The sequence below is a fragment of the Bubalus kerabau genome, chromosome 11 (genome assembly GCF_029407905.1).
Source record: "Bubalus kerabau isolate K-KA32 ecotype Philippines breed swamp buffalo chromosome 11, PCC_UOA_SB_1v2, whole genome shotgun sequence".
Lineage (NCBI taxonomy): Eukaryota > Metazoa > Chordata > Mammalia > Artiodactyla > Bovidae > Bubalus > Bubalus kerabau.
The window spans coordinates 105125397-105152920 of NC_073634.1; the positions used below are offsets into that span (position 1 = coordinate 105125397).

Here is a 27524-nt window from a genome sequence, read left to right on the forward strand (position 1 = left end):
AGCACCAGCTCTAAGGAAGAACTTCTGCCATTGTGTCGCTGTTACTCAAGCCATGTGGGTGAATTAGCTATCATGCAATTCTGTCTGCTGTCAGGAGCCTTGTGCAGCCATCTGAATTTGTTAATTAGAAATTCACTTCCTCAGTCACACCAGCCACATTTCAAGCTCTCTGCTACCACACGTGACTGGGGTTAGTGTCCTGGATGACGCAGTTGTAGGAGGGCTCCGTCATCCCACTGAGCTTCCTCTGACGCTGCCTGCCTCCGGGAAGACGGCAGGAAGGCTCAGTTTCAGCAAGCTCTAACTTTTGAGTGCATGTTGACTGTTCTACAAACAGGTCCATAGCTGTCACCAAATTCCCAAAGGCTTCCCAAATTCCATCAGGCTGAACCATCTTAATCCACTGAGATACTATTCTAAAGATATCATGAAACTTTCTATCTCTTCTAGAAGAGCTTTAAGTTATGAAAAGCACATCTAAAGAAGGTGAAAGAAAATCCAACTCATGCATCTCTCCTCTCTTCCTCTAAAAGGAAGAGAGGGAATAAACTGCTTATTTACAATCATCAAAACTTGGGCTTCCTTAGAAGAGAGAGTATAGTGGAGGGAAAAATGATGAAGACTTTTTGACAAAGGAAAGAGAAGAAAAAGGATGGCTACCAAAGAGCCATACACAACTTAGTGACTGCAACCCTCCTGTGGGCTCCTGCACTATAGGTGGCTGGGGGTATAGAGTTAGTGAAAGTTGCTCAGCCATGTCGGACTCTCTGCAATCCCATGGACTATATACAGTCCATGGAATTCTCCAGGCCAGAATACTGGAGTGGGTAGCCGTTTCCTTCTCCAGGGGATCTTCCCAACCCAGGGATCGAACCCAAGTCTCCCACATTCCAGGCAGAATCTTTACCAGCTGAGCCACCAGGGAAGTCATAGTATTTATTTGCTGTGTGACCATGCTCAAGTCACTTGACCTCTATGAGTCTGCTCCCTCAACTGGAAGACATGAATGGTTATTTTATTTGAATGACTTTGAAACGCACTCTGTTTCCACATTTCATCATTTCTGACTGCAGGGTGTCTTTGGTAGCACTCTCCATGTATGCGATCCCGGAGAAATTCACAGCTGGGTGACTACAAGCTCTTGCCTTTTGGTCAAACCATTTTTAAAAAGAACAAGTCCTGGCTCTTGCCTGAAACCTTTCCACAGACATCTTATTTGACAAAGTGCCAGCACTCCAACCTGGAAAGCAGGTGGCCTTGCTGTGATTTCTGCTGAGTCTGATGCACCTAAACATGGTGTCTAATCCAAGTCCTAGATCACAGAAACAGATCTGAGGAAGTGCTGTTAGTCCTCACTCCACTCCCATAAGGGAAACTGGGCTGAAAAACCAGAAAAGGGGGCAGGGGAGAAGCCCAAGAAGAAACCCGTAAACTGGACTGGAAAGTCCAAAAGTCAGACTGGGAGCTTTTCTTCTGAGTTTCTCTAGCTTCCCAGAGTGGGACAGCAGCGCCCTGCAAATCTGCATGTGTGTGACTCTGGGGGCTCACAGAGATGCCCTTGGTGGGGGAGGGATGTGGGGCCGTTCTCTGGGAATCTATTTCCAAACTTTAGCTTTCAAACTTCAACTTTCCCACATCCCCTCCTGGGGCTTTCCTGCCCTTCCATTCCACCCTTCCCAGTCACCATCACATTCTCACCCGTCCCCAGGCTGACTACAGAGCAAGCTGCTGGGGCAGGTACAATCATCTGCAGTGAACACAGGGGTGCCCACGAAGGCTTCGGTAATCCAAGCACCTAAGACACACAGCTCTGCAAACATTTACTTTTCAGGTTTGAATATGATCAGAATTTAACTGTATAAAAATAATCACTGTTAATATGTTCTTCAACTGATATCAATTGTTAAACACTTTGATCCTCATGGTCACAGGAAAAAGAATTTTTACAAAAATCTTAATTTACATGTATATGAATGGCTGGGTCCCTTTGCTGTTCACCTGACACTATCAGCACATTGCCTGTTAAATCGGCTGTACTCCAGCACCAAAGAAAAAGTTAAAAAACCACCTTTATTGTGAAGTAACTATAGATTCACTCCAAGTGAATTCACTGCGAGTGAAGACTCTACACATGGACATCACCAGATGGTCAACACCAAAATCAGATTGATTATATTCTTTGCAGCCAAAGATGGAGAAGCTCTATACAGTCAGCAAAAACAAGACCAGGAGCTGACTGTGGCTCAGATCATGAACTCCTTATTGCCAAATTCAGACTGAAATTGAAGAAAGTAGGGAAAACCACTAGACCACTTAGATATGACCTAAATCAAATCCCTTATGATTATACAGTGGAAGTGAGAAATAGATTTAAGGGCCTAGATCTGATAGAGTGCCTGATGAACTATGGAATGAGGTTCGTGACATTGTACAGGAGACAGGGATCAAGACCATCCCCATGGAAAAGAAATGCAAAAAAGCAAAATGGCTGTCCAAGGAGGCCTTCAAATACCTGTGAAAAGAAGAGAAGCGAAAAGCAAAGGAGAAAAGGAAAGATATAAGCATCTGAATGCAGAGTTCCAAAGAACAGCAAGGAGAGATAAGAAAGCCTTCCTCACCGATCAATGCAAAGAAATAGAGGAAAACAACAGAATGGGAAACACTAGAGGTCTCTTCAAGAAAATTAGAGATATCAAGGGAAGATTTCATGCAAAAAAAGGCTCGATAAAGGACAGAAATGGTAGGGACCTAACAGAAGCAGAAGATATTAAGACGAGGTGGCAAGAATACACAGAAGAACTGTACAAAAAAGATCTTCACGACCCAGATAATCACAATGGTGTGATCACTCACCTAGAGCCAGACATCCTGGAATGTGAAGTTAAGTGAGCCTTAGGAAGCATCACTACAAACAAAGCTAGTGGAGGTGATGGAATTCCAGTGGAGCTCTTTCAAATCCTGAAAGATGAGTCTGTGAAAGTGCTGCACTCAATATGCCAGCAAATTTGGAAAACTCAGCAGTGGCCACAGGACTGGAAAAGGTCAGTTTTCATTCCAATCCCAAAGAAAGGCAATGCCAAAGAATGCTCAAACTACCGCACAATTGCACTCATCTCACATTCTAGTAAAGTAATGCTCAAAAGTCTCTAAGCCAGGCTTCAGCAATACGTGAACCGTGAACTTGTAGATGTTCAAGCTGGTTTTAGAAAAGGCAGAGGAACCAGAGATCAAATTGCCAACATCCGCTGGATCATGGAAAAAGCAAGAGAGTTCCAGAAAAACATCTATTTCTGCTTTATTGACAATGACAAAGCCTTTGACTGTGTGGATCACAATAAAATGTGGAAAACTCTTCAAGAGATAGGAATACCAGAAAACCTGACCTGCCTCTTGAGAAACCTATATGCAGGTCAGGAAGCAACAGTTAGAACTGGACATGGAACAACAGACTGGTTCCAAATAGGAAAAGGAATACATCAAGGCTGTATATCGTCACCCTGCTTATTTAACTTCTATGCAGAGTACATCATGCGAAACGCTGGGCTGGAAGAAGCACAAGCTGGAATCAAGATTGCCGGGAGAAATATCAATAACCTCAGATATGCAGATGACACCTCCCTTATGGCAGAAAGGGAAGAGGAACTAAAAAGCCTCTTGATGAAAGTGAAAGAGGAGAGTGAAAAGTTGGCTTAAAGCTCAACATTCAGAAAACGAAGATCATGGCATCTGGGCCCATCACTTCATGGGAAATAGATGGGGAAACAATGGAAACAGTCTCAGACTTTATTTTTTGGGGTTCCAAAATCACTGCAGATGGTGACTGCAGCCATGAAAATAAAAGACGCTTACTCCTTGGAAGAAAAGTTATCACCAATCTAGATAGCATATTGAAAAGCAGAGACATTACTTTGTCAACAAAGGTCCGTCTAATCAAGGCTATGGTTTTTCCAGTGGTCATGTATGGATGTGAGAGTTGGACTGTGAAGAAAGTTGAGTGCCGAAAAATTGATGCTTTTGAAATGTGGTGTTGGAGAAGACTCTTGAGAGTCCCTTGGACTGCAAGGAGATCCAACCAGTCGATTCTGAAAGAGATCAGCCCTGGGATTTCTTTGGAAGGAATGATGCTAAAGCTGAAACTCCAGTACTTTGGCCACCTCATGCGAAGAGCTGATTCACTGGAAAAGACTCTGATGCTGGGAGGGGTTGGGGGCAGGAGGAGAAGGGGACAACAGAGGATGAGATGGCTGGATGGCATCACTGACTCGATGGACGTGAGTCTGAGTGAACTCCGGGAGTTGGTGATGGACAGGGAGGCCTGGCGTGCTGTGATTCATGGAGTTGCAAAGAGTTGGACACGACTGAGCGACTGAACTCAATGATTCACTATAGATTTGCTAAAGCCTTTAACTGTGTGGATCACAACAAACTGTGGTAAATAGAGATGGGAATAGCAGACCACCTTACCTGTCTCCTGAGAAATCTATATGCAGGGCAAGAAGCAACAGTTAGAACCAGACATGGAACAAGAGACTGGCTCAAAATTCAGAAAGGAGTGCATTAAGGCTGTATACTGTTACCCTGCTTATATAACTTATATGGAGAGTACATCATGTGAAATGTCGGGCTGGATGACTCACAAGCTGGAATCAAGACTGGCAGCCTCAGATATGCAGATGATATCACTCTAATGGCAGAAAGAGCCTCTTGAGGAGGGTGAAAGAAGGCAGTGAAAAGTGAAAGTTGCTCAGTCATGTCCGACTCTGCGACCCCATGGACGGTATAGTCCATGGAATTCTCCAGGCCAGAATACTGGAGTGGGTGGCCTTTCCCTTCTTCAGGGGATCTTCCCAACCCAGGGATCAAACCCAGGTCTCCCGAATTGCAGGCGGATTCTTTACCAGCTGAGCCACAAAGGAAGCCCAAGAATACTGGAGTGGGTAGCCTATCCCTTCTCCAGGGGACCTTTCCGACCCAGGAATTGAACTGGCGTCTCCTGCATTGCAGGCAGATTCTTTACCAGCTGAGCGATGAGAGAAGCCCGGAGAGTGAAAAGGCTGGCTTAAAATTTAACATTCAAAAAACTAAGATCATGGCATCCAGTCCTACCACTTCAGGGCAAACAGATGGGGAAAAAGTAGAAACAGTGACAGATGTTATTTTCTTGGGTTCCAAAATCACTGCAGACAGTGACTACAGCCATGAAATTAAAAGATGCTTGCACCTTGGAAGGAAAAGCTATGACAAACCTGGATAGCATATTAAAAAGCAGAGACAACACTTTGCCAACAGAGGTCTGTACACTCAAAGCTCTGGTTTTTCCAGTAGTCATGTACAGATTTGAGAGTTGGACCATAAAGAAGAACTGATGCACCAAAGAATTGATGCTTTTGAACTGTGGTGTGGAGAAGACGCTTTAGAGCCCCTTGGACTGCAAGGAGATCCAACCAGTCAATCCTGAAGGAAATCAACCCTGAATATTCATTGGAAGGACTGATGCTGAGGCTGAAGCTCCAATATTTTGACCACTTGATGTGAAGAGCCAACTCCCTGGAAAAGATCCGACTCATTAGAAAAGACCCTGATGCTGGGAAAGACTGAGGGCAAGAGGAGAAGGGGGCGGCAGAGGATGAAATGGGTTAGATGGCATCACTGACTCAATGGACATGAGTTTGAGCCAAGTCCCAGAGACAATGAAGGACAGGGAAGCCTTGGGTGCTACAGTTCATTGGGTTACAAAGAGTCAGACATGACTTAGTGACTGAACAATAGATTTACAGGAAGTTACCAAAAAAGTACAATTTTCACAGTTTTCTCAAATAGTTACGAAAAGCAACTCCTTAAAAGTTCAATTTATATTGTAAACTGTTTTTGTGGCAGAAAAGCCTAAAAGTCATATTAACAACCTTTTAATTATGAAAACATATTCATTATACCCACTGAATTATATCCTGAACAGTACAGATGACAATTCAATTTTAAAGAGCAGAAAGAATAACAATGCTCTCTACCCCACTGGATACACTTAAAAGAGTGACATAATACATTTATTTTTATTAGCCTTATTTTAAAATGTCAGTACTTACAACATATTATAAACAAAACCTTTATCAATCCTTCTGATAAAAGATTCTCAGTATCAACTTAAAATGGAGGATATGCAGCTTTTAAAAATTATTTCAAGGAGGTACCAAACAACGAAAGCTGCAGACCACAGACCTAGGGAAGAGCTGAAGGAGGAGATTATATTTGAACGCCCTCTGGTGGAACTAGACAAAATAGGGGGAAATACTAAGTCGGCTTCCCTTGGGGCTCAGCTGGTGCAGAATCCACCTGCAATGTGGGAGGCCTGGGTTTAAGCCCTGGGTTGGGAAGAGCACCTGGAGAAGGGAACGGGTACCCACTCCAGTATTCTTGCCTAGAGAATTCCATGGACTGTGCAGTCCACGGAGTTGCAAAGAGTCAGATATGACTAAGCGACTTTGGTTTCACTTCACTAAGTTGTCAGGAAAGTTATGACCCACCTAGACAACATATTAAAAAGCAGAGACATTACTTTACTAACAAAGGTTAAACTAGTCAAGGGTATGGTTTTTCCAGTAGTCATGTATGGATGTGAGAGTTGGACTATAAAGAAACCTGAGTGCTGAAGAATTGATGCTTTTGAACTGTGGTGTTGGAGAAGACTCTTAAAGAGTCTCTTGGACTGCAAGAAGATCCAACCAGTCAAATCCTAAAGGAGATCAGTCCGGGTGTTCATTGGAAGGACTAATGCTGAAACTAAAACTTCAATACTTTGACCACCTGATGCAGAGAGCTGACTCATTTGAAAAGACCCTGATGCTGGGGGAAAAGATTGAGGGCAGGAGGAGAAGGGGACGACAGAGGATGAGACGGTTGGATGGCATCACCGACTCAATGGACATGAGTTTGAGTAAGCTCCAGGAGTTGGTGATGGACAGGGAGGCCTGGCATGCTGCAGTCCATGGGGTGGCACAAAAGTTGGACACGACTGAGCAACTGAACTGAACTAAGTTAGCACTTCTCCTAAGATAAACCAAAGACTGTTAAAATTAGAGAAACTGAGTTATTACCCCTAAATGAGACAAAGCAGCAAATACACATTTATCCAGCTGTAGTTCACCCAACTAAGCTATACTGTCTGGACCACAAGTGGAACCTGACCCTTCTGGAGGAGCATCTGCTCTGACAGATGACTCTGATGGCACTCATCTCTCAAGGGAAGCAGCAAGTGGTGCGGCTCAAAGTGTCAGGACAGAAATGAAGATCCATACACACACCTGCAAACTCCCACTCTCTCTGGCATTAGGCTGAGCCGAGACCACATTAAGTTTACTAAGGGCTGACCAATCCCACGACGTAGAAAAAATTTCTTAAAGGTCATCTTGAGAGCACACTGTGATTACTTGGGTCCTGGGCTAAGATAAGAACAGTCTGGGTGCCTAAGAGCTGCCATGAAGAAGCTGCTGGGGGACTAACAAGGTGGGGGGTGAGGGGTAAGAGGAACTCTATTGTTTGTGACCTCGAAATCATTTCCATTTTGATGAAAGATAAAAACAAAACCTCAACCCAGTATGAGTAATAAGGGGCAACCTTTTGAGATCCCTGATCCTCTAGAATGTACCTACCACTAGGGTTCTCAAGTGTCCGAGGATGAAGAGGCTGTACTTGGCTCGTGTGATGGTGACATTCAATCTCTGCAAACTTGCCAGAAATCTAAGCAATAGAAGAAGAAAAAAAAGTTACTTCTTTGTACAGAATGACTCGGCAATGTATCAGTGTATGTGAGACACAGGCGATATTTCTGACAGCTTTTCTTGGCTCCTTCTGCTTTAAAATCACAATGCTTTTGCACCCCTTCTCTCAACACAGGGGACCTGGCATAGAGCAGTTCCCATCAAAAACAATAAACAAACGATGTCTGGAGCTTTCCTTCAAAGTGATGCACCTATTTCCTATCGTGACTTAGATATTAGAAATTTTAATGCTGTGATTTTTAAGTCTTAAAACATCCTAAAAATATGACAGTAGATCAATTATGACACATACTGTGGAGAGGAACATGCCCCTGCAAAATATATTGGATTCAATCATCTACTTTTCTCAAGTGAAAAAACAGATTCACTCTGTGACATGGACACAAGGAACCAAGAAAAGCAGACCTAACAGTGGACCAACTACATAACTTAAAAAAAAACTTCATGACGTTACGTAATTTTTTATATAACTGAGCAAATGATGGTACTCTCTTAACAGTGATTAAAAATAGATCTACTTCTGGATTATAAACAAAGCAAAAACTCAAGGATGACAGTTACCCACCCAATTGAGCCTTGTGTGGCATTTGCTCTGACGCATGTAACAATAACACAGTCTTTCTGACGCCCCTGGAAGGCATCCACGGTATCGACTTCTGCTGCCCTATTAATGAAAAAGAAACATATTTACTGAAAAACAGTTATTAAAGCATGTCTATTCCCAGTAGAGAAGCCCTGTGCCCATTAGCCATCAGTCTCTTAATTTCCTCCCCACCAGGCCCTGGCAACCACTCATCTATGTTCTGTCTTTATGGACTTTTCTACACGGGACATAGCTCGCATATAAATGAAGTTACAGAGCATGTGACCGTCTGTGTCAGGTTTCTTTCACTTAGCACAATGTTTTCCAAGGTTCACGTGTCACAAAATATCCCACTACTTCATTCCTTCTACGACTGCATGCAAATACACAATTTACCCATATACAATTTTTCGAAGTTTGCGTTGTCTCTGCTTTCTATCATGAATAATGTTGCTATGAACATTCCTGTACAAACTTTCCTGTGAACATTTCCCCAACGCAGGTATGTATCTAGGAATGAAACTGCTGGTCATGTGGTAACTAAGTTTTATGAGGAACTGCCAAACTTTTCCACAATGATTTACCATTCTGTCTTCTCACCAGCAATGTATTGTTTCAATTTCTCCACATCCTTGCCAAAATTTGTTAATGCCTGTTTTTTTAATGACAGTCATCGTGGTGGGTATGAAATGGTTTGGTTATCTAATTGTAGTTCTGATCTGCATTTCCCTAATGATAAATAATGTGGAATACCTTTCAGTGTGCCTGCTGGATTTTTATTTTTTGAAAAATGCTATTCACATTTTTCAACAAAATAAGACTGTCATTTTATTATCAAGTTGTATGAGTTCTTTATATTCTGGATATAACTCATCAGATGAATAATTTGCAAGTACTTTCTCCCATTTTGTGGGTTGTCTTTTCACTCTTTGATAGTGTCGTCTGAAACAAAGGCTTTTCATTTTTATGAAGACCAATTTAATTTTCCTCTGGTTACTTGTGCTTGGATATCACACCTAAGACTGTTGCCTAATCTGAGATCGTATGAATTTAGTTTTGTTTCCTTACACATTTTATAATTTTGTCTCTGAAGACTCAGGGCTCTAATATCATTACTATGCGTGACACAGGTCAAAATCCACTCTTGTGCAGAAGGATACCTATACTCGTTCCAGCACCATTTGTTGAAAAAACTCTTCTTTCTGCACTGAATGGTCTTGGCACCCTTCTTGAAAAATCAACTGGGCACAAACATAAGGATTTATTTCTGGAATCTCACTTCTATTAGTCTATATGTCTACCCGGATGACAGTACCACAATGTTGATAGTTTTGTAGTAAATTTTGAAAAAGTGTGAGCCCCCCAACACTGTTCTGTCAAGTTGTTTGGAGAGTATCTTACACTTCCACATGAACTTTGCAGTAAGCTTTTCCAAAACCGTAGTTTTAATTTTGATGGAGATAACGAACCTGTAGATCAGCGTGGGGAAAGGTGCCATCTTAGTAAGTCTTCCAATCCATGAACATGGACTATCTCCACTTATTTTGGAATTCTTCAATGTCTTTCAACAACTTTTTGTACTTAGTGTAGGAGCTTTTATTTCTTTGGTTATATTTATTCCTAAGTATTTTGTTCTTTATGATGCTACCGTAAATGGAATTAAAAAAATTTTTTTTTCAGATTTCTTGTGGCTGCTGAATACAACCGATTTCTGCATACTGATCTTGTATCCTACAACTCTGCTGAACTTGTTTATAAGGACTAGCAGTTTGCACAAATACTGCATTTCCTTTTCCTACTTAACTGCTCTGCACAGAATTTCTAATACAATGCTGCACAAAAGCAGTGAAAGCAGACATCCCATCCTTCCTGATCATATAGGTAAAGTTTTCATCTTACCATCAAGTATGGTTTTTGAGCTATGGTTTTTCATAGATGTCTTTTATTAGCCTAAGGAAGTTCCCTTCTATTCCTAAATTTGTTGAGTATTTTTATCATGAAAGGTTGTTGTTGCACTAAAATGCTTTCACTCAAATAAATGAAATCTATTCAGATGATCACAACCACGTGGGGTTTCCCTTTAATTATGGTACAGAACACTGACTGATTATCATATATTGAACCAACCTTGCATTCCTGAGATAAATTCCACTTGATCCTGGTCTATAATCTTTTTAATATGCTACTGAGTTCAGCTGCCATTATTTTGTTGAGAATTTTTGCATCCACATTCATAAAGGATATATTAGTCTGTAGTTCTCTTTTCTGGTGATGTCTCCATGGCTCTGGTATCAAGATAATAGTGGCCCCATAAAATGAGTAGTCTTCCCTTCTATTTTTCAGAAGCATTTGCAAGGACTGGTGTTAAATCTTAATGTTTGATAGAATTCACCAGAGAAGCCTGGTCCTGGCTTTGTTCTCTGTTGGTAAGTGTTTGATTACTAACTCAATCTGTTTACATTTAATAGATCTAGCCAGTGTTTCTGGTTTTTTCCTAGTGTCAATTTTGGTAGTTTGTGTGTTTCAAGGTGCAGAAACTATGGAGTTACCTGGATTTCCAATATTTAATTTTTAATTTTAACTGTTGAGGTAAAAGGAGACAAAGACACGATCTTCACCCTATACATGAAGCCACTAAAAGGTTTAAATAATTTTTTCTAAGTGAAAATGTGACTATGTGTTATCTCGGTACAATTAGAATTTAGATTAACAAGTTATCCAACTAAATGGAAAGGCCTGGAGAGTTTCTCAGTCAATTCCACTGTCAAGTGTAACAGTGAAGACCTTCGAAAAGGCAGCAGGCACTCCGTCTACAGGTGCTACAAGCGTAACCATACTCCCTTCTCAGCACAAGTCTGTGGAGCCAGTGTCCTGGTCTCCTTGTTCTATGTTACCAGGAGGGTCTATGACCATGCCCCAGGGGTTAAGTTTCATTTTCTTCTCTCCTTCCATCCCCTCTTTCTTCTTTTTAATTCAACAGAGAAACTGGAAAGAGCCATAAAAATAAAGATGCCTCACCCTTTTCTATCAAACTCTTTGTCCAAATCCTTCTGAATCAGTGTCTTCTGAGCCTTGTAATGGGTTATTATGCCAATGTTTCGGAAAGTAATGTCCCTTCTTTTGTCTTTAATAAGTTTAATTAGTTCCATTACCAGTTTTATCTCTTGAACATTTACATATGAGCTAAATAAGATAAAAACAAAATACAAGACATCAAAACTAATAGCAGTCCAATTGTTAAGTTCCACTTTGTTGTCTATTACAGTCAAGGGTAGATTGGGAAGCTTTATCTTTATTCAGTCAGCAGTGATTCAAAGAGGCTGTTATAATGACCATTATTAACACTGTACATATAAATAAACAGAATAACAACTGCCCAGTGAATCATGAAGCTGTATGACAGAAAAGAGCTTGGAGTCAAATAAGTTTAGACACCAGCTTCTTCATTTGTTAAAACAGGGATAGCCACAGTGAGAACAAAGGTATTTATAATAATGAAGACATGACTAATGAAGAGCTCCTATTACAGATTTATTATCTTCCCCACACTGAGAAAAGAGCTTCAGATGTATCACTTTTGTCATGCCCCACCACAGGCCACGCGGATCACGCACTAGCATTCACAGACCACCCGACCGATTCACACAACCCAACGTGCTCCAAGTATCGTCCACCCTCTGCCTCACACCTTCATTCAACCGTGTTTGTATTTCTCCTTCCCAATATTTTACCCAACTGGAATAATCAATCACCACAGGAATGACCTGGTTAACGTCTGCCTCGTGTTAGACCACAAGAGCCTTGCACTGGGGCCACATCTATTTTACTCACAACTGACTTAGCAGCAACAGCAGTGAGTTCAGCATGGATCTACTTAAGTGCTTATCACATGTGAGGTAATACAATCCCCACTAATACAATTAAGAAAGAAACACTGAAAGACTGAAATACATAAAGATATCAGTAATTTTATGATTAAAAAGATGAATTTATCAATCCAGCTAAAAGAAAATGATTGTGCCCTGGCACTAGGCAGAGAGATTTGTATGAAAAGTATTTTGAACTTAAATATAAACAAAAACAATATAAAAATTCTGACACCATCAGTGAAGACTGAAGTATATAAGAGAACATACTCATTATCCCGTCTTTCTAAGCCATCTCCAACGTCAAACACGAGGTAGGGTTGAAATGGCCAGTCAGATGAGCACCGACTGGTCTCTGTCCCTCTATAAAAGAACAGCACCATTTAGAACACAAGTCAAGTCAGAAACATTTTTTTAAATTATTACTACCATTTTTCTGTGTGTATGTGGCAGGGAGAGAGCTAGGGAAAAGGGGACAAGAAGGACTCGTCTTTAAAAAAATAAAATTTCAATACACTAAAAGAAAAGTGAATTTTATTTCTATTCTAGTGCTAGGGAGAATCATCTATGTATTTAAAATATAACAATTATGACTGGAAAATTACTCATAATACAGTACATGAAAAAAGCAAGGTATAAAACAGTAGGTAAAGCACGGTATGATTCTTTTTTCCCAAAAGAGAAAAAGGAAAAAAAAAAAAAAAAAAAGATGTGCATAGTACAAGGACTGGAAGTAGATATACTAAAATGTTACTAGTGATTATTTCTGTGTAGTATAAATAGGGGGGTTGGTTTTATCCCCCTTTTCATTTATCTGCATTTGCTACAATCAACATGACTTTTATAATTTAAATTATTAAACCTTTATGTTTTTAATAACAAGACTTAAGAGCACTGTAAAAGAGCTATTCTTCCTAAGCAGCCAAACCTACAAATAAAACAAGCTAACATGCAATGAGAAGAACCCACCTATTTGTTCTCAAGATTCCATCATAAATATAACTAGAAGGAAAGAGGCATATGTCCGGGTGCATCCTGTACTGGATGGTGAGCTGTAAGACGGGCAGCCTGCCAATCATGTTGTGCTCCACACTCTCCTCCAGGAACTTGTGGAAGCGGGCCATCATCGACTGGTCATAGCCGTAGTCCTGTGCCTTCTGAAAGGGGAAAGACAAAGCAATAATTTCTAATGACTCATCTGTACTTTTCCCACTATTAAAAAAACAATTACTGAGCTCTACAATGTACACAGCAAACGTACATCTAAAATGCACATGGCATTACCAACAACCAAAGATTCAGAGAAAGAAGATGTTTCTGACTTCCACCTTTGAAAAGCCATGGAGCGTGACTACAAAAGCTGAGGCATATTCTCCTCATTTAGAAATTCCACATACTGTTGATGAATGATGTGATCTTATCAACTTATGAAATAAGTTGATTTCATAAATCCAATAAAGGGTTACAACAAACCTGAAACCTGAAACAGAGGTAATTGACAAATGAAGAAAAGTGTCTTCATGTAATCACAGTTGGGATATACTTAGGATATACGTTTCAATGTTAGCACCATGTCAAAATTGAGAAAGAAGAGTGGAAACTTTATGAGTATGTTGCAGATATGAGCACTGAAGATGAATATGCAAAGTTTTAATAAACCTGTTTCACAAACTATCAGAGTGGAGAAAGAAGACATTACTTCCTATTTGTATTATTTATGCAAGTGATTATATAAATATGCAACTTTAAATAGGTCTGTGTAATTAAATAGAATAAATATTCTTAGTGGACATTTGGCATTATCATCTATACCTCAAAAGTTTATCTATTCAAGCTAACAAAAAAACTCATTTACTTCACTCTAGGAAAAAAGAAAATGGATTTATAGGAGGTAACACATTTACTTACAGAAAAAAAAAAAACCAACCAGATCCGTCCTACCAAATGACAGAGATTTTCATGTTTTGACATAAATGTACATTCCTGATCTATTTATTGACTGGAAAAAAGGCAGTGTGACACAGACTGATTCTGCCACCTTTACAAGGTCAAAGTCGGCACACACAAATGCATACATTCCCTGTAAACTACCCAACCTTCTGAATTTGGTAACTTATTGTCTGTTACCCGCTAGAATGTCAGCTTTGTAAGGGCAGAGATTTTTGTCAGTTTTCAACACTGTCATAATCCTAGAACTTAATTAAAACGGTGCCTGAATTAGGCTAGCATTCAATAAACAGAGACTGGAGAAAAGGCAACTTTGCACATCCATGACCACAAACTGTTCAAATTATCCACTACACTATTCACAGTAATTATTCCTAGAAATAGGGCGTCAGAAAGGCATGTTGAGAAAATTAACTTTATAATCATTTTCTGAAAATTTCTCAATAAGCCTGTATTATTTTTACAATAAGAAAAGGCCAAATATTCTTCTTCTCATTTCTACTGTTCTTAATCAATTACCAAAGAAGGCAGTAAAGCTGAGGACTATCAACAACCCCCTTTCGATAACTGCATGCGAAGGCCCTTTGAGAAGTCATCAGTCAATCTCTGAAACGCTGTATTAGTCACATAATGCAGTGCAGAGCTGGCTCCTCCTAACTCCCCACGAACCCTGGTGCAGCAGCTTTTCCCCACGGACAAGGTCTTCACTCCAGGTCAGGGGTGCTCCTAGCCTACCCCTTCACATGGTCACGCACAAGTGCTCAGACATCAAAGAACTGCACGATCATGTTGATGATCCCAAAGTCAAAGAACAGTAACAACAAAAAACAGCAACACGCTTTCATTACATAACCAAACAGAACATAACTGAACAGAAATGCTGTGAAAATGGTCTGTTCTCTGGGACTGGTCATGCAGCCACTACTCTGACCACACACTCTCTGTATCAGTAAAATGCTCCAATGTTATTCAGTTTCAAAACCTAGGTGGAGACCTGTGCAAGAGTACCCAAAACATCCGGATCCTGACTGTGCCGTGCACTTTCAGGAGCAGTTCTAGTGAGTGTTCACACAACAGGGAAGGGGACACAACTGTGCTGCTCATCTTCCCACAAGCGGAGCCCAGTCTCTTTCCTTCCACCTTCCCTTTCAGAGCATGTGAGGAACATTATAGGATACGGAATCCTAATACTGTACACATTACTGTAAGAATAATTTATCTTCTTACTGGTTTCCTCAAATTTTGCATATACATAAATATAAATTACGAGGTTGGGATCCTTTCCCTTGCTTTTAGAGTTTTTATCATGGGTTTGGTGGCTCTGTTATGAAAACAAATCAGCCCTTAGAAGAGCTGCACACTGCCTTTCTCAGAGGGAAAGCCCATTGCACATGGGATATCCTGTTCTTCAACTTCTGGTCTTTTGATACCTACATGCTCCTGTCACACACACACAAGCTCATTATGAATAAAGAATATTTTTGGAGACTTTACTATGAAGGCTCTAAACAGTGGCTGTTCTCTTTCCTCAGCCATTCCCTATTTCTCCCTGCAAGTAAGAGATGATGATCCAAGGAGGATGCCCACCCCGCAAAACAAAAAACCAAAAGACCCCTTCCACTTTACAGCAACATGAATGTGAAAAAACATACCACGGAAATGACTGTGGGAGGGAGCTGCTTAGGGTCTCCTACGAGGACAAGCTTGTTGCAACGATGGATGAGCGGAGTAAGAGTTTCAACTTCACAGGACTGTCCAGCCTTGGTAAGAAAGTATAGAATGGAGATACAGTCATAGTTTTCTTTGTTACTTTTTATCCATATACAGTCTAATTCATAATGAAAGTCTTAGCCATTCAAAAACGTACACCTTCTCCTTCTGCACCAAATATCAAAAATAAAGATTTTGATTAGAAAACAATAAGAACATTCTAAACGCTTGGAGGGGAAAAAAACCCCAAAACAACCCCCCTGCCCCAACACACATACATTGTGGAAGTCAGCCATCTTTCAGGTGCCACTATCACTTGGGAAGCAGCCATAAACTGCAAGGGCCAAGTCCTGTCCCCGGTCGGTCTGTTCCCGCTGGACGTGTGCCCGACAGGGCTGTGTTTCGGCGTGCCCCACCCGCCCGCTCGCTCTCCTCCTCAGGAGGCCACTTCACATTTGCAATCCTCAAGCTTCACTTCAATTTGGCAACATTTCCTTCAACTATTTCATCATCTTTTCTATTCCTTCATTTTGGTGAATACTGGATCTCGGATCTCCTGAACGGGTTCTCTATCCTTCCTTTTCCATCTCTTTTTGTCTTCTGGCTCTAGATTCTAGCAAACAGTAGGTAACCAATAAATATTTGCTCAATGAATGAACTAGGAATTAGGATGAAAAGCTGAAAATATGGTGCTCAGAGCTATCCAATTATATCAAAAATGCTTCAAAAGGTAATCAGAGATATTCTAAGCAGGAGCTAGACAATCCTTGGGATGGATTTTGTTAAGATCAGGAATACCTAAGACTATAATTCCAATACTAGAAAAGCAGTTTTCATCATGGTGGGTTATTAGCAGCATATTTCAACATATAGGAATACACATGTTTAAGAGCAGGTCAAAATCAGATGCAAAAGACCACTATGTCAACATCTTGGCAGCCACTCTTCACCTAGGACTTCCTCCTCACAGCACTAGGCAAGAGCCATATGGCCAACTGCTCACTGACCTCATCAACGATGACACAGCTGAAGGGGACGCCCCCTTGCCCACGGAAAGCAGTCTCGAGCAGCAAGCCACCACTCGTGCTCAGCGTGCAGCAAATGATGTGTGACTCTAAGATGATGATGCTCTGTGTCTTCTGTGGGCGTCCTTGAACCTAAGAGAATAAAAGTTCATCAATGTTCACTTGTATCTAAAAACTTCTTGACTATGATAGGCCTCTTTGCACTGTAACACACTTGCCACTTATGTGGCAGAAAAATGTTCAGTAAATGTCAGGTGGGAACCTGCAATCTAGAAAACAGCAGCACTCAAGGTACTCAGAAGCCATCAGAGAGAACAGTCTGCAGGGGAGTCTAATCTTGGAACGTGATTTCAGCACGTTAAGAAAAATTTATTCAGGGTTTAATTTGGTCAAAGTAAACTTAAAATTCTTACAGCCTGATGTATGTGGGAAGGTATCAGAATAAGCAAAGACTAAATAATTCTACTGAACTGTGAAGCAATTATCTGAGTAAAACCAGGAACAAAACTAAGCCTGAACATACCCTTTTCTGTTAGTTTTAAGCATGTAACCTTATTCTTTTATAAGAACCAGTACCAACAAAAACACCTGTGAAACTCATGAGCATTCTACTCCCACAGAACTAACGACCACCTTGGTCCATGTCTATATAATGGAATAAACTGAGATGGAGACTGAGTCTCATCAGAGATTCAGTTAGCCTATTTCTGCTCCTGAAAAGCTGGAGCTGAGCATATGACACACTCACACCTGGACTCTTTGAGGCATGTCTGTGAGAAGGTGGTGGCGGCTGTGGCCTTCCCTCCAGTGCTCATATGGTAACTGCCATACCCCTCTCCTTACAGCCAGCATCATGCTAAAACCGCAAGTGCAATTAATTTAACAGCCCACTGAACAACGTGATCAGTGGCAAAAAACCATATCACCGGTAAACAAAGACTTCATCCTGAAATATGGAAAGATTAATTTTGGGCTGAGTTTAAACTTTTAATAGCTTTCCACATAATTTTTATTGGAGAAGGAAATGGCAACGCACTCCAGTGTTCTTGCCTGGAGAATCCCAGGGACCGGGGAGCCTGGTGGGCTGCCGTCTATGGGGTCGCACAGTGTCGGACACGACTGAAGCGACTTAGCAGCAGCAGCACATAATTTTTAATTGAAATAAACTGCTAGTGGAAATATGCATTAAATTCAACTATATTCATTTAGCCACACAGAAGTCAATAATATATTCAAGAGAAAAATCTCAGCTTAAAAATACAAATGCCATTACCAGTTCATAGTACCCTCTCTCCCTTAACCCCAGTTCATTTCATTAGGGCTCTATGCTGGCCATTCTAGCTTCGACTCATCTAAACTTGAGTTGATATTTTTATATCCAAAGAATACTAGGGGAAAAGTTATACATGCTATAAAAGAATTTTTGTGATCAAAAACAAGTAAAAAGAGCTTATGCTTTCAGCTAAAAATTGAGGGAAAAAAGGCACTTTTCTTGTGCCACATCCCAGTCACTGCTGGTCTACCTGAATTCAGACATGTAATTTTCTTTCTTCTTTATTTTTAATAAAGGAAAACCCTACAAATTTAGTTTCATTAATTATTCATATGACAATACCATAAATTTCTGGGTGGGAGAGTAGAACACTGAAAGTTTCAGAAAAAAACTATAAATGTACAAGCAGTTACACCATTTTCTCTATTTGTGTATATGCTTGATATTAATTTTTCATTATAAAAAAATTTTATTGATTTATATACATTTTGACTACACATGCAGCTTGAGGGATCTGAGTTCCCTGAAAAAGGGATTGGATTCACATCCTCTGCAATGGACGTGCAGAGTCCTAATCACTGGACCACCAGGAATTCTCAAAGTTTAAATGTAACTGAGAAAAGACCATAGGCTGTCTGAACTATTTCATAATTTAAAAAAGAAATGCCAGGAAAATGCTACAGATGAACTACTTACCTCTTTAATTTTAGAAGCAAGCTCCTGCCTTTCTTTTGAAACTCTGGCAATTTTTCCATCTAATTCTTGCCTCTGGAAAAAATAAGACTGCTATCATTAAACTAAGCATTTTAAAATGCTTTCCAATGAACTGCCTCACATTTCAAAAAGAAGAGCCAGTACTTTACCAATGAAAAACTGATTCACCCAGTGTGTTTCCCCTACCAGTCTCTCTATACTACTGTGTATCAGAGTTCAGCTAAGCTACTCCAGGGCACTGCTGCCCTGACATCCATTGTGTTTGGCCAGGTGCCTGCCGTGACTTCAAACTGACACTCGCCCCTCACTCTTGCAAATGTCTTATATAGCACCCAGAGTCACCAGCAAATGTTCGCTCTTGTCATCAATGCTTTCTGTTGCCTTCCAGCACCTGTATGCCTTATATGTGACCTTGAGATAAAACCCTCCAAGAAACTTACCCAAACCCTGCTCTTTCCATTCAAACTGCCCAATCCAGCCCTAATCTGGATATGTCAAAACACTCCAACCATGGACCCTGATAAAGATATGTGGCCCAGGGCCTGCTTCTGTCTGCACTCTGCATGGACCTCCTGCGTGGCCCCTCAAGGTATGCTATGTACCTCCTCCAGGACCTGTGAGTAATAAATCTATTTCAACTTCTCCTGTGGTCTGGTTTTAAACCTCAGCTCATTACCCAGCAACCCAACAACTAACACTCCACGTTCCATTCAGTAGGTGTTAATTAGCCAGACATCCTGGAATGTGAAGTCAAGTGGGCCTTAGAAAGCATCACTACGAACAAAGCTAGTGGAGGTGATGGAATTCCAGTTGAGCTCTTTCAAATCCTGAAAGATGATGCTGTGAAAGTGCTGCACTCAATATGCCAGCAAATTTGGAAAACTCAGTAGTGGCCACAGGACTGGAAAAGGTCAGTTTTCATTCCAATCCCAAAGAGAGGCAATGTCAAAGAATGCTCAAACTACCGCATAACTGCACTCATCTCACACACTAGTAAAGTAATGCTCAAAATTCTCCAAGCCCGGCTCCAGCAATACATGAACCATGAACTTCCAGATGTTCAAGCTGGTTTTAGAAAAGGCAGAGGAACCAGAGATCCAATTGCCAATATCCGCTGGATCATCAAAAAGGGAAGAGTTCCAGAAAAACATCTATTTCTGCTTTATTGACTATGCCAGAGCCTTTGACTGCGTGAATCACAATAAACTGTGGACAATTCTGAAAGAGATGGGAATACCAGACCACCTGACCTGCCTCTTGAGAAACCTGTATGCAGGTCAGGAAGCAACAGTTAGAACTGGACATGGAACAACAGACTGGTTCCAAATAAGAAAAGGAGTACGTCAAGGCTGTATATCGTCACCCTGCTTATTTAACTTCTATGCAGAGTACATCATGAGAAATGCTGGGCTGGAAGAAGCACAAGCTGGAATCAAGATTGCCAGGAGAAATTATCAATCACCTCAGATACGCAGATGACACCATCCTTATGGCAGGAACGGAAGAGGAACTAAAAAGCCTCTTGATGAAAGTGAAAGTGGAGAGTGAAAAAGTTGGCTTAAAGCTCAACATTCAGAAAATGAAGATCACGGCATCTGGTCCCATCACTTCATGGGAAATAGATGGGGAAACAGTGGAAACAGTGTCAGACTATTTTTGGGGGCTCCAAAATCACTGCAGATGGTGACTGTAGCCATGAAATTAAAAGACGCTTACTCCTTGGAAGAAAAGTTATGACCAACCTAGATAGCACATTCAAAAGCAGAGACATTACTTTGCCAACAAAGGTCTGTCTAGTCAAGGCTATGGTTTTTCCAGTGGTCATGTAGGGATGTGAGAGTTGGACTGTGAAGAAAGCTGAGCACCGAAGAATTGATGCTTTTGAACTTTGGTGTTGGAGAAGACTCTTGAGAGTCCCTTGGACTGCAAGGAGATCCAACCAGTCCATTCTAAAGGAGATCAGTCATGGGTGTTTTCTGGAAGGACTGACGCTAAAGCTGAAACTCCAGTACTTTGGCCACCTCATGCGAAGAGTTGACTCACTGGAAAAGACTCTGATGCTGGGAGGATTACAGGCAGGAGGAGAAGGGGACGACAGAGGATGAGATGGCTGGATGGCATCACCAACTCGATGGACATGAGTTTGGGTGAACTCTGGGAGTTGGTGATGGACAGGGAGGCCTGGAGTGCTGCAATTCATGGGGTTGCAGAGTCGGACACGACTGAGCAACTGAACTGAATTAGATAAATTCTTTTTTTTTGACCACACAGTGAAGTATTTGGGATCTTAGTTCCTCAGCCAGGGATTGAACCTGTACCCCCTGCAGTGGAAAGCTCAGATTCTTAACCACTGGACCACCAGGGAAGTCTGATAAATTCTTAATACTGTATTTAAGATGCAGATCTGTCCAAGGTATTGTAGGTTGGCTCTTCCTGTCTGCCTAGCAGGCCAACCCCTGGTACATCATTTACATGTTACCAACTGCTGCTGTCTTCAGGCTACAACAGCAGAGTTGAGTGGCTAAAAGAGACTCTACATAGGCCTGTAAAGTCTAAAATATTTACTATCTGGTCCTTTAAAAAAAAGTTTAACTCCTAATGTAAAGATACCATTTTTGTATACATCTTTTACACAAATTATATACTATTTCACAACAAAAGAACAGCATCAAATACTCAACTAGTTTATCTATGAGCTGTTATAAACACTGATCAAGAAATGTTTAGATACCTGCGATTCCCTTCCACCTCGGCATAAAGCACGCTGGCGGGAAAGTTCATCAAGTTGACGATCAAGAAATTCCTTTCTTTTGTGCATCTCCTGAACATGAGACGGTAAGTCTTTTTCTTTAAAGAAAATAAAAAGACAAAGAATTGCTCATTCTAACAAATATACACATATTCACACACAATGAGAAGGAAAACTAGCTTTCAAAATCAGACTATTTTTAGGGTCTCCAAATTACCTTTAATGCCCAAGCCAACTATACAACAAGAAAAAAATAAATTAGTATATACCTTTATTGCATACTTACTCATTCTGTGGTTAACTTGACTGTCCAAACTGAATCTTAGGACCTCATTATTAATAGACTTTTCTGGACCTAGACGTACTAAATTTATATCTCCACAGTTTCCTGTTGATAAAAGTCACACAGAGATTAGTAAGAACACTGCCAATCTCTGTACATAATAACTGTTTTTTAGCAAAATATTAACAATCAGAGAAGGGAGCTAACATGAACTATTAATCAACCAGACATCTGGAACTGTGCTAAAGGCTCCACATATATCCTTTTAGATAAAGCTTCATAAAAACCCCTAAAAGGCAAGGATTTATTTCCGCCTAATAAAAGCTACTGCTGCTGCTGCTAAGTCGATCCAGTCGTGTCCGACTCTGTGCGACCCCATAGACGGCAGCCCACCAGGCTCCCCCGTCCCTGGGATTCTCCAGGCAAGAACACTGGAGTGGGTTGCCATTTCCTTCTCCAATGCATGAAAGTGAAAAAATAAACTGAAGTCGCTCAGTCGTGTCCAACTCCTAGCGACCCCAAGGACTGCAGCCCTCCAGGCCCCTACGTACACAGGATTTTCCAGGCAAGAGTACTGGAGTGGGGTGCCATTGCCTGGGGTTGCACAAATAGTATATAGCAGAGATGAGATTCTATTACACTAATGTTCCTCAAACTATGTTCTATTCAACAATCCATGGTAAAATTCGTTTGGAAAATGGCTGAGTTAAAAATAAAACAGATTTCTTAACCTCAGGATATTTCAAAGATGAAGATGTTTATCTTTTAATACATGTCTGAATTCCCCAAATGAAATCTTTTGGGACCACCAATCAAATCCTTTTCTGTAGAATAGTCAGAACCAAGGTTCTAAAACTCTGCTCCACATCACAATGCCACCTCAGGATCTAAGGGACAGAAGGTGCTGGAAATTCTGGTAATTTCAAAAACTGTCAGCATCATTTAAACTGGTTTACTAACCGCATTTTTAATTCTAGGTTAGTACACTCAGGTATTATTTAGTCTAAAAATCTCCCACTGCTTCACTGAACTAAATAAATAACATCAACCAAGCAGTGTTTATTAGCACCTATCCCAACCTAACATGTCATGTACTTGCTTGCTGTTTCCTTTCACTGAATCCCAAGCCCCAGAGAATCAGGTTTTGTTTTGGTCACTGCCTAGAACAGCTGCTGGCACACAGTAAATACAATAAACGTGCTGAATGAATAAATTAACAATTTATTATACAGTTGTCTACATGTATCTGTATTCCTAGTTCAGCTCCTTCTTCTAAATTTGAAGCCATCTTCTCTGGCCAACATTTACTCGAAAGTTTCAAAACTGCTAAGTTGTTTATCTGCCAGAAAGGTGATGAGATTTATACCCACTCTAAGCACCTCAAAATGCTCCAGAAATTAAAACAGAATCCTTTAAATTGCAGGGTGAGCTCAGAAGGATGTAAAAGAAATTCCTAGGGGCGAAAAACAGAGAAAGGTGAAAACCAGATATGAAAGCCCCTGAGCTGCTGTGGCTTCCCTGGAGGGAGAAGGATGAGAGCCGATCACTGTCCAGGTGCTGAGGTGTTGGGTTTTTTAATTCACATACAACAAAACACAAGGATTTAAAAATTAGCAAAAGTCACTCAAATGCAGAAAACTTGAATAAATCAACAATTAAAGACATTCAGCAGACAAAAACTTACCCATCTGTCAAAAAACAGACCAAAAAGTAAAAAGAGAACAACAAACACCAAAACAATACTAAAAACAGATTAACTTTCAAGGGACAGATAATCACTTACACAAAACATTGCAAATAAATGTCTGTATAAAATTCAGCACCCATTCATAAAAAAAAGCTAATGAAAAACGGACTTCTTTAACCCAATAAAGGGTATATACCAAATCCCACAAATATATATATCACATGCATTGGGGAAAAAAAAAAAAAGTACTGAAAAATAATGAAAAAAGCTCTCTTTACTGACAGAGATGTCATTTTCTAACCAAAAAAGTTAAAAATCCAACCTAGACCCGGCATTTGTCTCAACTTCATCCAGCCTTGTCCTGTTGTCAATGGACACCTGAAAAAGTGCTTATTACTCCTCCTCAGGAAAAGGAAAGTGAAAACAGCACCCTGCCCACTGTCTGGGCACTGTTCTCAGTGTGGGATCTGACACCACCACTTTCTAGAAGGATCTGGCACTATCTAGAAGATGCACAAATCCTTCAACCCAGCATTTTCACTTCTAGGTGTATACACGCTGCTGCTGCTGCTGACGCTAGACCAGTGCTTTTATGAGGCACACTTCACATTGTACTGAAAGCAGTACACTCACACTTCACCAGTAAAATAGGTTTCACAGAATACTACTTACCCCCCTCATTAACTATGCTCTAATCTTTTCTGTTTCCCTCTGTTCTGTTCTATCTTATGTAAGTATGCTGGTTCTAATCTCCCTAAACTGATTTCACAATCCAGTGACTGGTCACAAGCCACACTGTGAGAGAAGCACTGTCCTGGAAGGCCACATGAACGAAATTCGGGAGATGTCAATAAGCCAGAACTGGCTCACTTTTTGTCATTCAAAGCTCCCCACACTAAACACTGAAAACAAAACAAATTAAAAGCCTACATAAATATCATACCCATAGGATTCTTCTTGTCTTTACACTTTTCTTTGAATTCAATGATAATTTTTTTCATAAGTTCATCAACAGCTGCATTGGAAGGTGCACATACGAGGACACGGTTTTGCTTGATTTTGGCGTTGGAGTTTTCATCTGAACACCCCCTCCTTTGGTTCTGCAATTTGCATCAAACAAAAAGTCCTGATGAGTTCTATTACACAATGTTATAGTTCTTTCCTACTTTCACATATATTCAAAAGTTCCTATAATAAAAATAAAAAGCACCTGCATCTTCAGTTCAGTTCAGTCACTCATTCGTGTACGACTCTTTGCGCCCCATGTATCACAGCACGCCAGGCCTCCCTGTCCATCACCAACTCCCAGAGTTCACCCAAACTCATGTCCATCGAGTCGGTGATGCCACCCAGCCATCTCATCCTCTGTCGTCCCCTTCTCCTCCTGCCCCCAATCCCTCCCAGCATCAGTCTTTTCCAATGAGTCAGCTCTTCGCATGAGGTGGCCAAAGTACTGGAGTTTCAGCTTTAGCATCATTCCTTCCAAAGAAATCCCAGGGCTGATCTCCTTCAGAATGGACTGGTTGGATTTCCTTGCAGTCCAAGGGACTCTCAACAATCTTGTCCAAAACCACAGTTCAAAAGCATCAATTCTTCAGTGCTCAGCTTTCTTCACAGTCCAACTCTCACATCCCTACATGACCACTGGAAAAACCATAGCCTTGATTAGACGGACCTTTGTTGACAAAGTAATGTCTCTGCTTTTGAATGTGCTATCCAGGTTGGTCATAACTTTCCTTCCAAGGAGTAAGCGTTTTAATTTCATGGCTACAGTCACCATCTGCAGTGATTTTGGAGCCCCAAAATATAAAGTCTGATGCTGTTTCCACTGTTTCCCCATCTATTTCCCATGAAGTGATGGGACCAGATGCCGTGATCTTCATTTTCTGAATGTTGAGCTTTAAGCCAACTTTTTCACTCTCCACTTTCACTTTCATCAAGAGGCTTTTTAGTTCCTCTTCCGTTCCTGCCATAAGGATGGTGTCATCTGCGTATCTGAGGTGATTGATAATTTCTCCTGGCAATCTTGATTCCAGCTTGTGCTTCTTCCAGCCCAGCATTTCTCATGATGTATTCTGCATAGAAGTTAAATAATCAGGGTGACGATATACAGCCTTGATGTATTCCTTTTCCTATTTGGAACCAGTCTGTTGCTCCATGTTCAGTTCTAACTGTTGCTTCCTGACCAGCATACAGGTTTCTCAAGAGGCAGGTCAGGTGGTCTGGTATTCCCATCTCTTTCAGAATTGTCCACAGTTTATTGTGATTCACGCAGTCAAAGGCTCTGGCATAGTCAATAAAGCAGAAATAGATGTTTTTCTGGAACTCTCTTGCTTTTTCTATGATCCAGCGGATATTGGCAATTGGATCTCTGGTTCCTCTGCCTTTTCTAAAACCAGCTTGAACATCTGGAAGTTCACAGTTCACGTATTGCTGAAGCCTGGCTTGGAGAATTTTGAGTATTACTTTACTAGTGTATGAGATGATGCAATTGTGCGGTAGTTTGAGCATTCTTTGGCATTGCCTCTCTTTGGGATTGGAATGTAAACTGACCTTTTCCAGTCTTGTGGCCACTGCTGAGTTTTCCAAATTTGCTGGCATATTGAGTGCAGCACTTTCACAGCATCATCTTTCAGGATTTGAAAGAGCTCCACTGGAATTCCATCACCTCCACTAGCTTTGTTCATAGTGATGCTGTCTAAGGCCCACTTGACTTCACATTCCAGGATGTCTGGCTCTAGGTCAGTGATCACACCATAGTGATTATCTAGGTCGTGAAGACCTTTTTGTACAGTTCTTCTGTGTATTCTTGCCACCTCTTCTTAATATCTTCTGCTTCTGTTAGGTCCATACCATTTCTGTCCTTTATTGAGCCCATCTTTGCATGAAATGTTCCCTTGATATCTCTAATTTTCTTGAAGAGATCTCTAGTCTTTCCCATTCTGTTGTTTTCCTCTATTTCTTTGCATTGTTCTCTGAGGAAGGCTTTCTTATCTCTCCTTGCTATTCTTTGGAACTCTGCATTCAGATGCTTATCTTTCCTTTTCTCCTTTGTTTTCGATTCTCTTCTTTTCACAGCTATTTGTAAGGCCTCCCCAGACAGCCATTTTGCTTTTTTGCATTTCTTTTCCATGGGGATGGTCTTGAACCCTGTCTCCTGTACAATGTCACAAACCTCCATCCATAGTTCATCAGGCACTGTGTCTATCAGATCTAGTCCCTTAAATCTATTTCTCACTTCCACTGTATACTTATAAGGGATTTGATTTAGGTCATACCTGAATGGTCTAGTGATTTTCCCTACTTTCTTCAATTTCAGTGTGAATTTGGCAATAAGGAGTTCATGATCTGAGCCACAGTCAGCTCCTGGTCTTGTTTTTGCTGACTGTATAGAGCTTCTCCATCTTTGGCTGCAAAGAATAGAATCAACCTGATTTCGGTGTTGACCATCTGGTGATGTCCATGTGTAGAGTCTTCTCTTGTGTCGTTGGAAGAGGGTGTTTGCTATGAGCAGTGCGTTCTCTTGGCAAAACTCTATTAGCCTTTGCCCTGCTTCATTCCGTATTCCAAGGCCAAATTTGCCTGTTACTCCAGGTGTTTCTTGACTTCCTACTTTTGCATTCCAGTCCCCTATAATGAAAAGGACATCTTTTTTTGGTGTTAGTTCTAAAAGGTCTTGTAGGTCTTCATAGAACCGTTCAACTTCAGCTTCTTCAGCGTTACTGGTTGGGGCATAGACTTGGATTACTGTGATATTGAATGGTTTGCCTTGGAAACGAACAGAGATCATTCTGTCGTTCTTGAGATTGCATCCAAGTACTGCATTTCAGACTCCTGTTGACCATGAGGGCTACTCCATTTCTTCTAACAGATTCCTGCCCACAGTAGTAGATATAATGGTCATCTGAGTTA

The 27524-nt window shown here is 40.9% G+C and overlaps 1 protein-coding gene across 9 annotated transcripts in view; it reads right to left on the reverse strand.

The window, feature by feature from the left end:
* The window catches only part of SETX (senataxin), a 109918-nt gene that overhangs the window by 22024 nt on the left and 60370 nt on the right, over positions 1–27524 (reverse strand). For 8 of the 9 annotated variants that reach the window (XM_055541474.1, XM_055541472.1, XM_055541467.1 and 5 more), the window contains 11 exons: positions 24556–24712; positions 21929–22030; positions 21625–21740; positions 18876–18947; positions 16889–17038; positions 15824–15931; positions 13194–13381; positions 12495–12587; positions 11377–11541; positions 8341–8439; positions 7647–7734 (listed from right to left, as the gene is read on the reverse strand). In XM_055541474.1, the coding sequence (XP_055397449.1) occupies positions 7647–7734; positions 8341–8439; positions 11377–11541; positions 12495–12587; positions 13194–13381; positions 15824–15931; positions 16889–17038; positions 18876–18947; positions 21625–21740; positions 21929–22030; positions 24556–24712 (1338 nt within the window). The remainder of the gene's footprint in view (positions 1–7646; positions 7735–8340; positions 8440–11376; positions 11542–12494; positions 12588–13193; positions 13382–15823; positions 15932–16888; positions 17039–18875; positions 18948–21624; positions 21741–21928; positions 22031–24555; positions 24713–27524) is intronic. The other variant, XM_055541473.1, reaches the window with a different exon arrangement.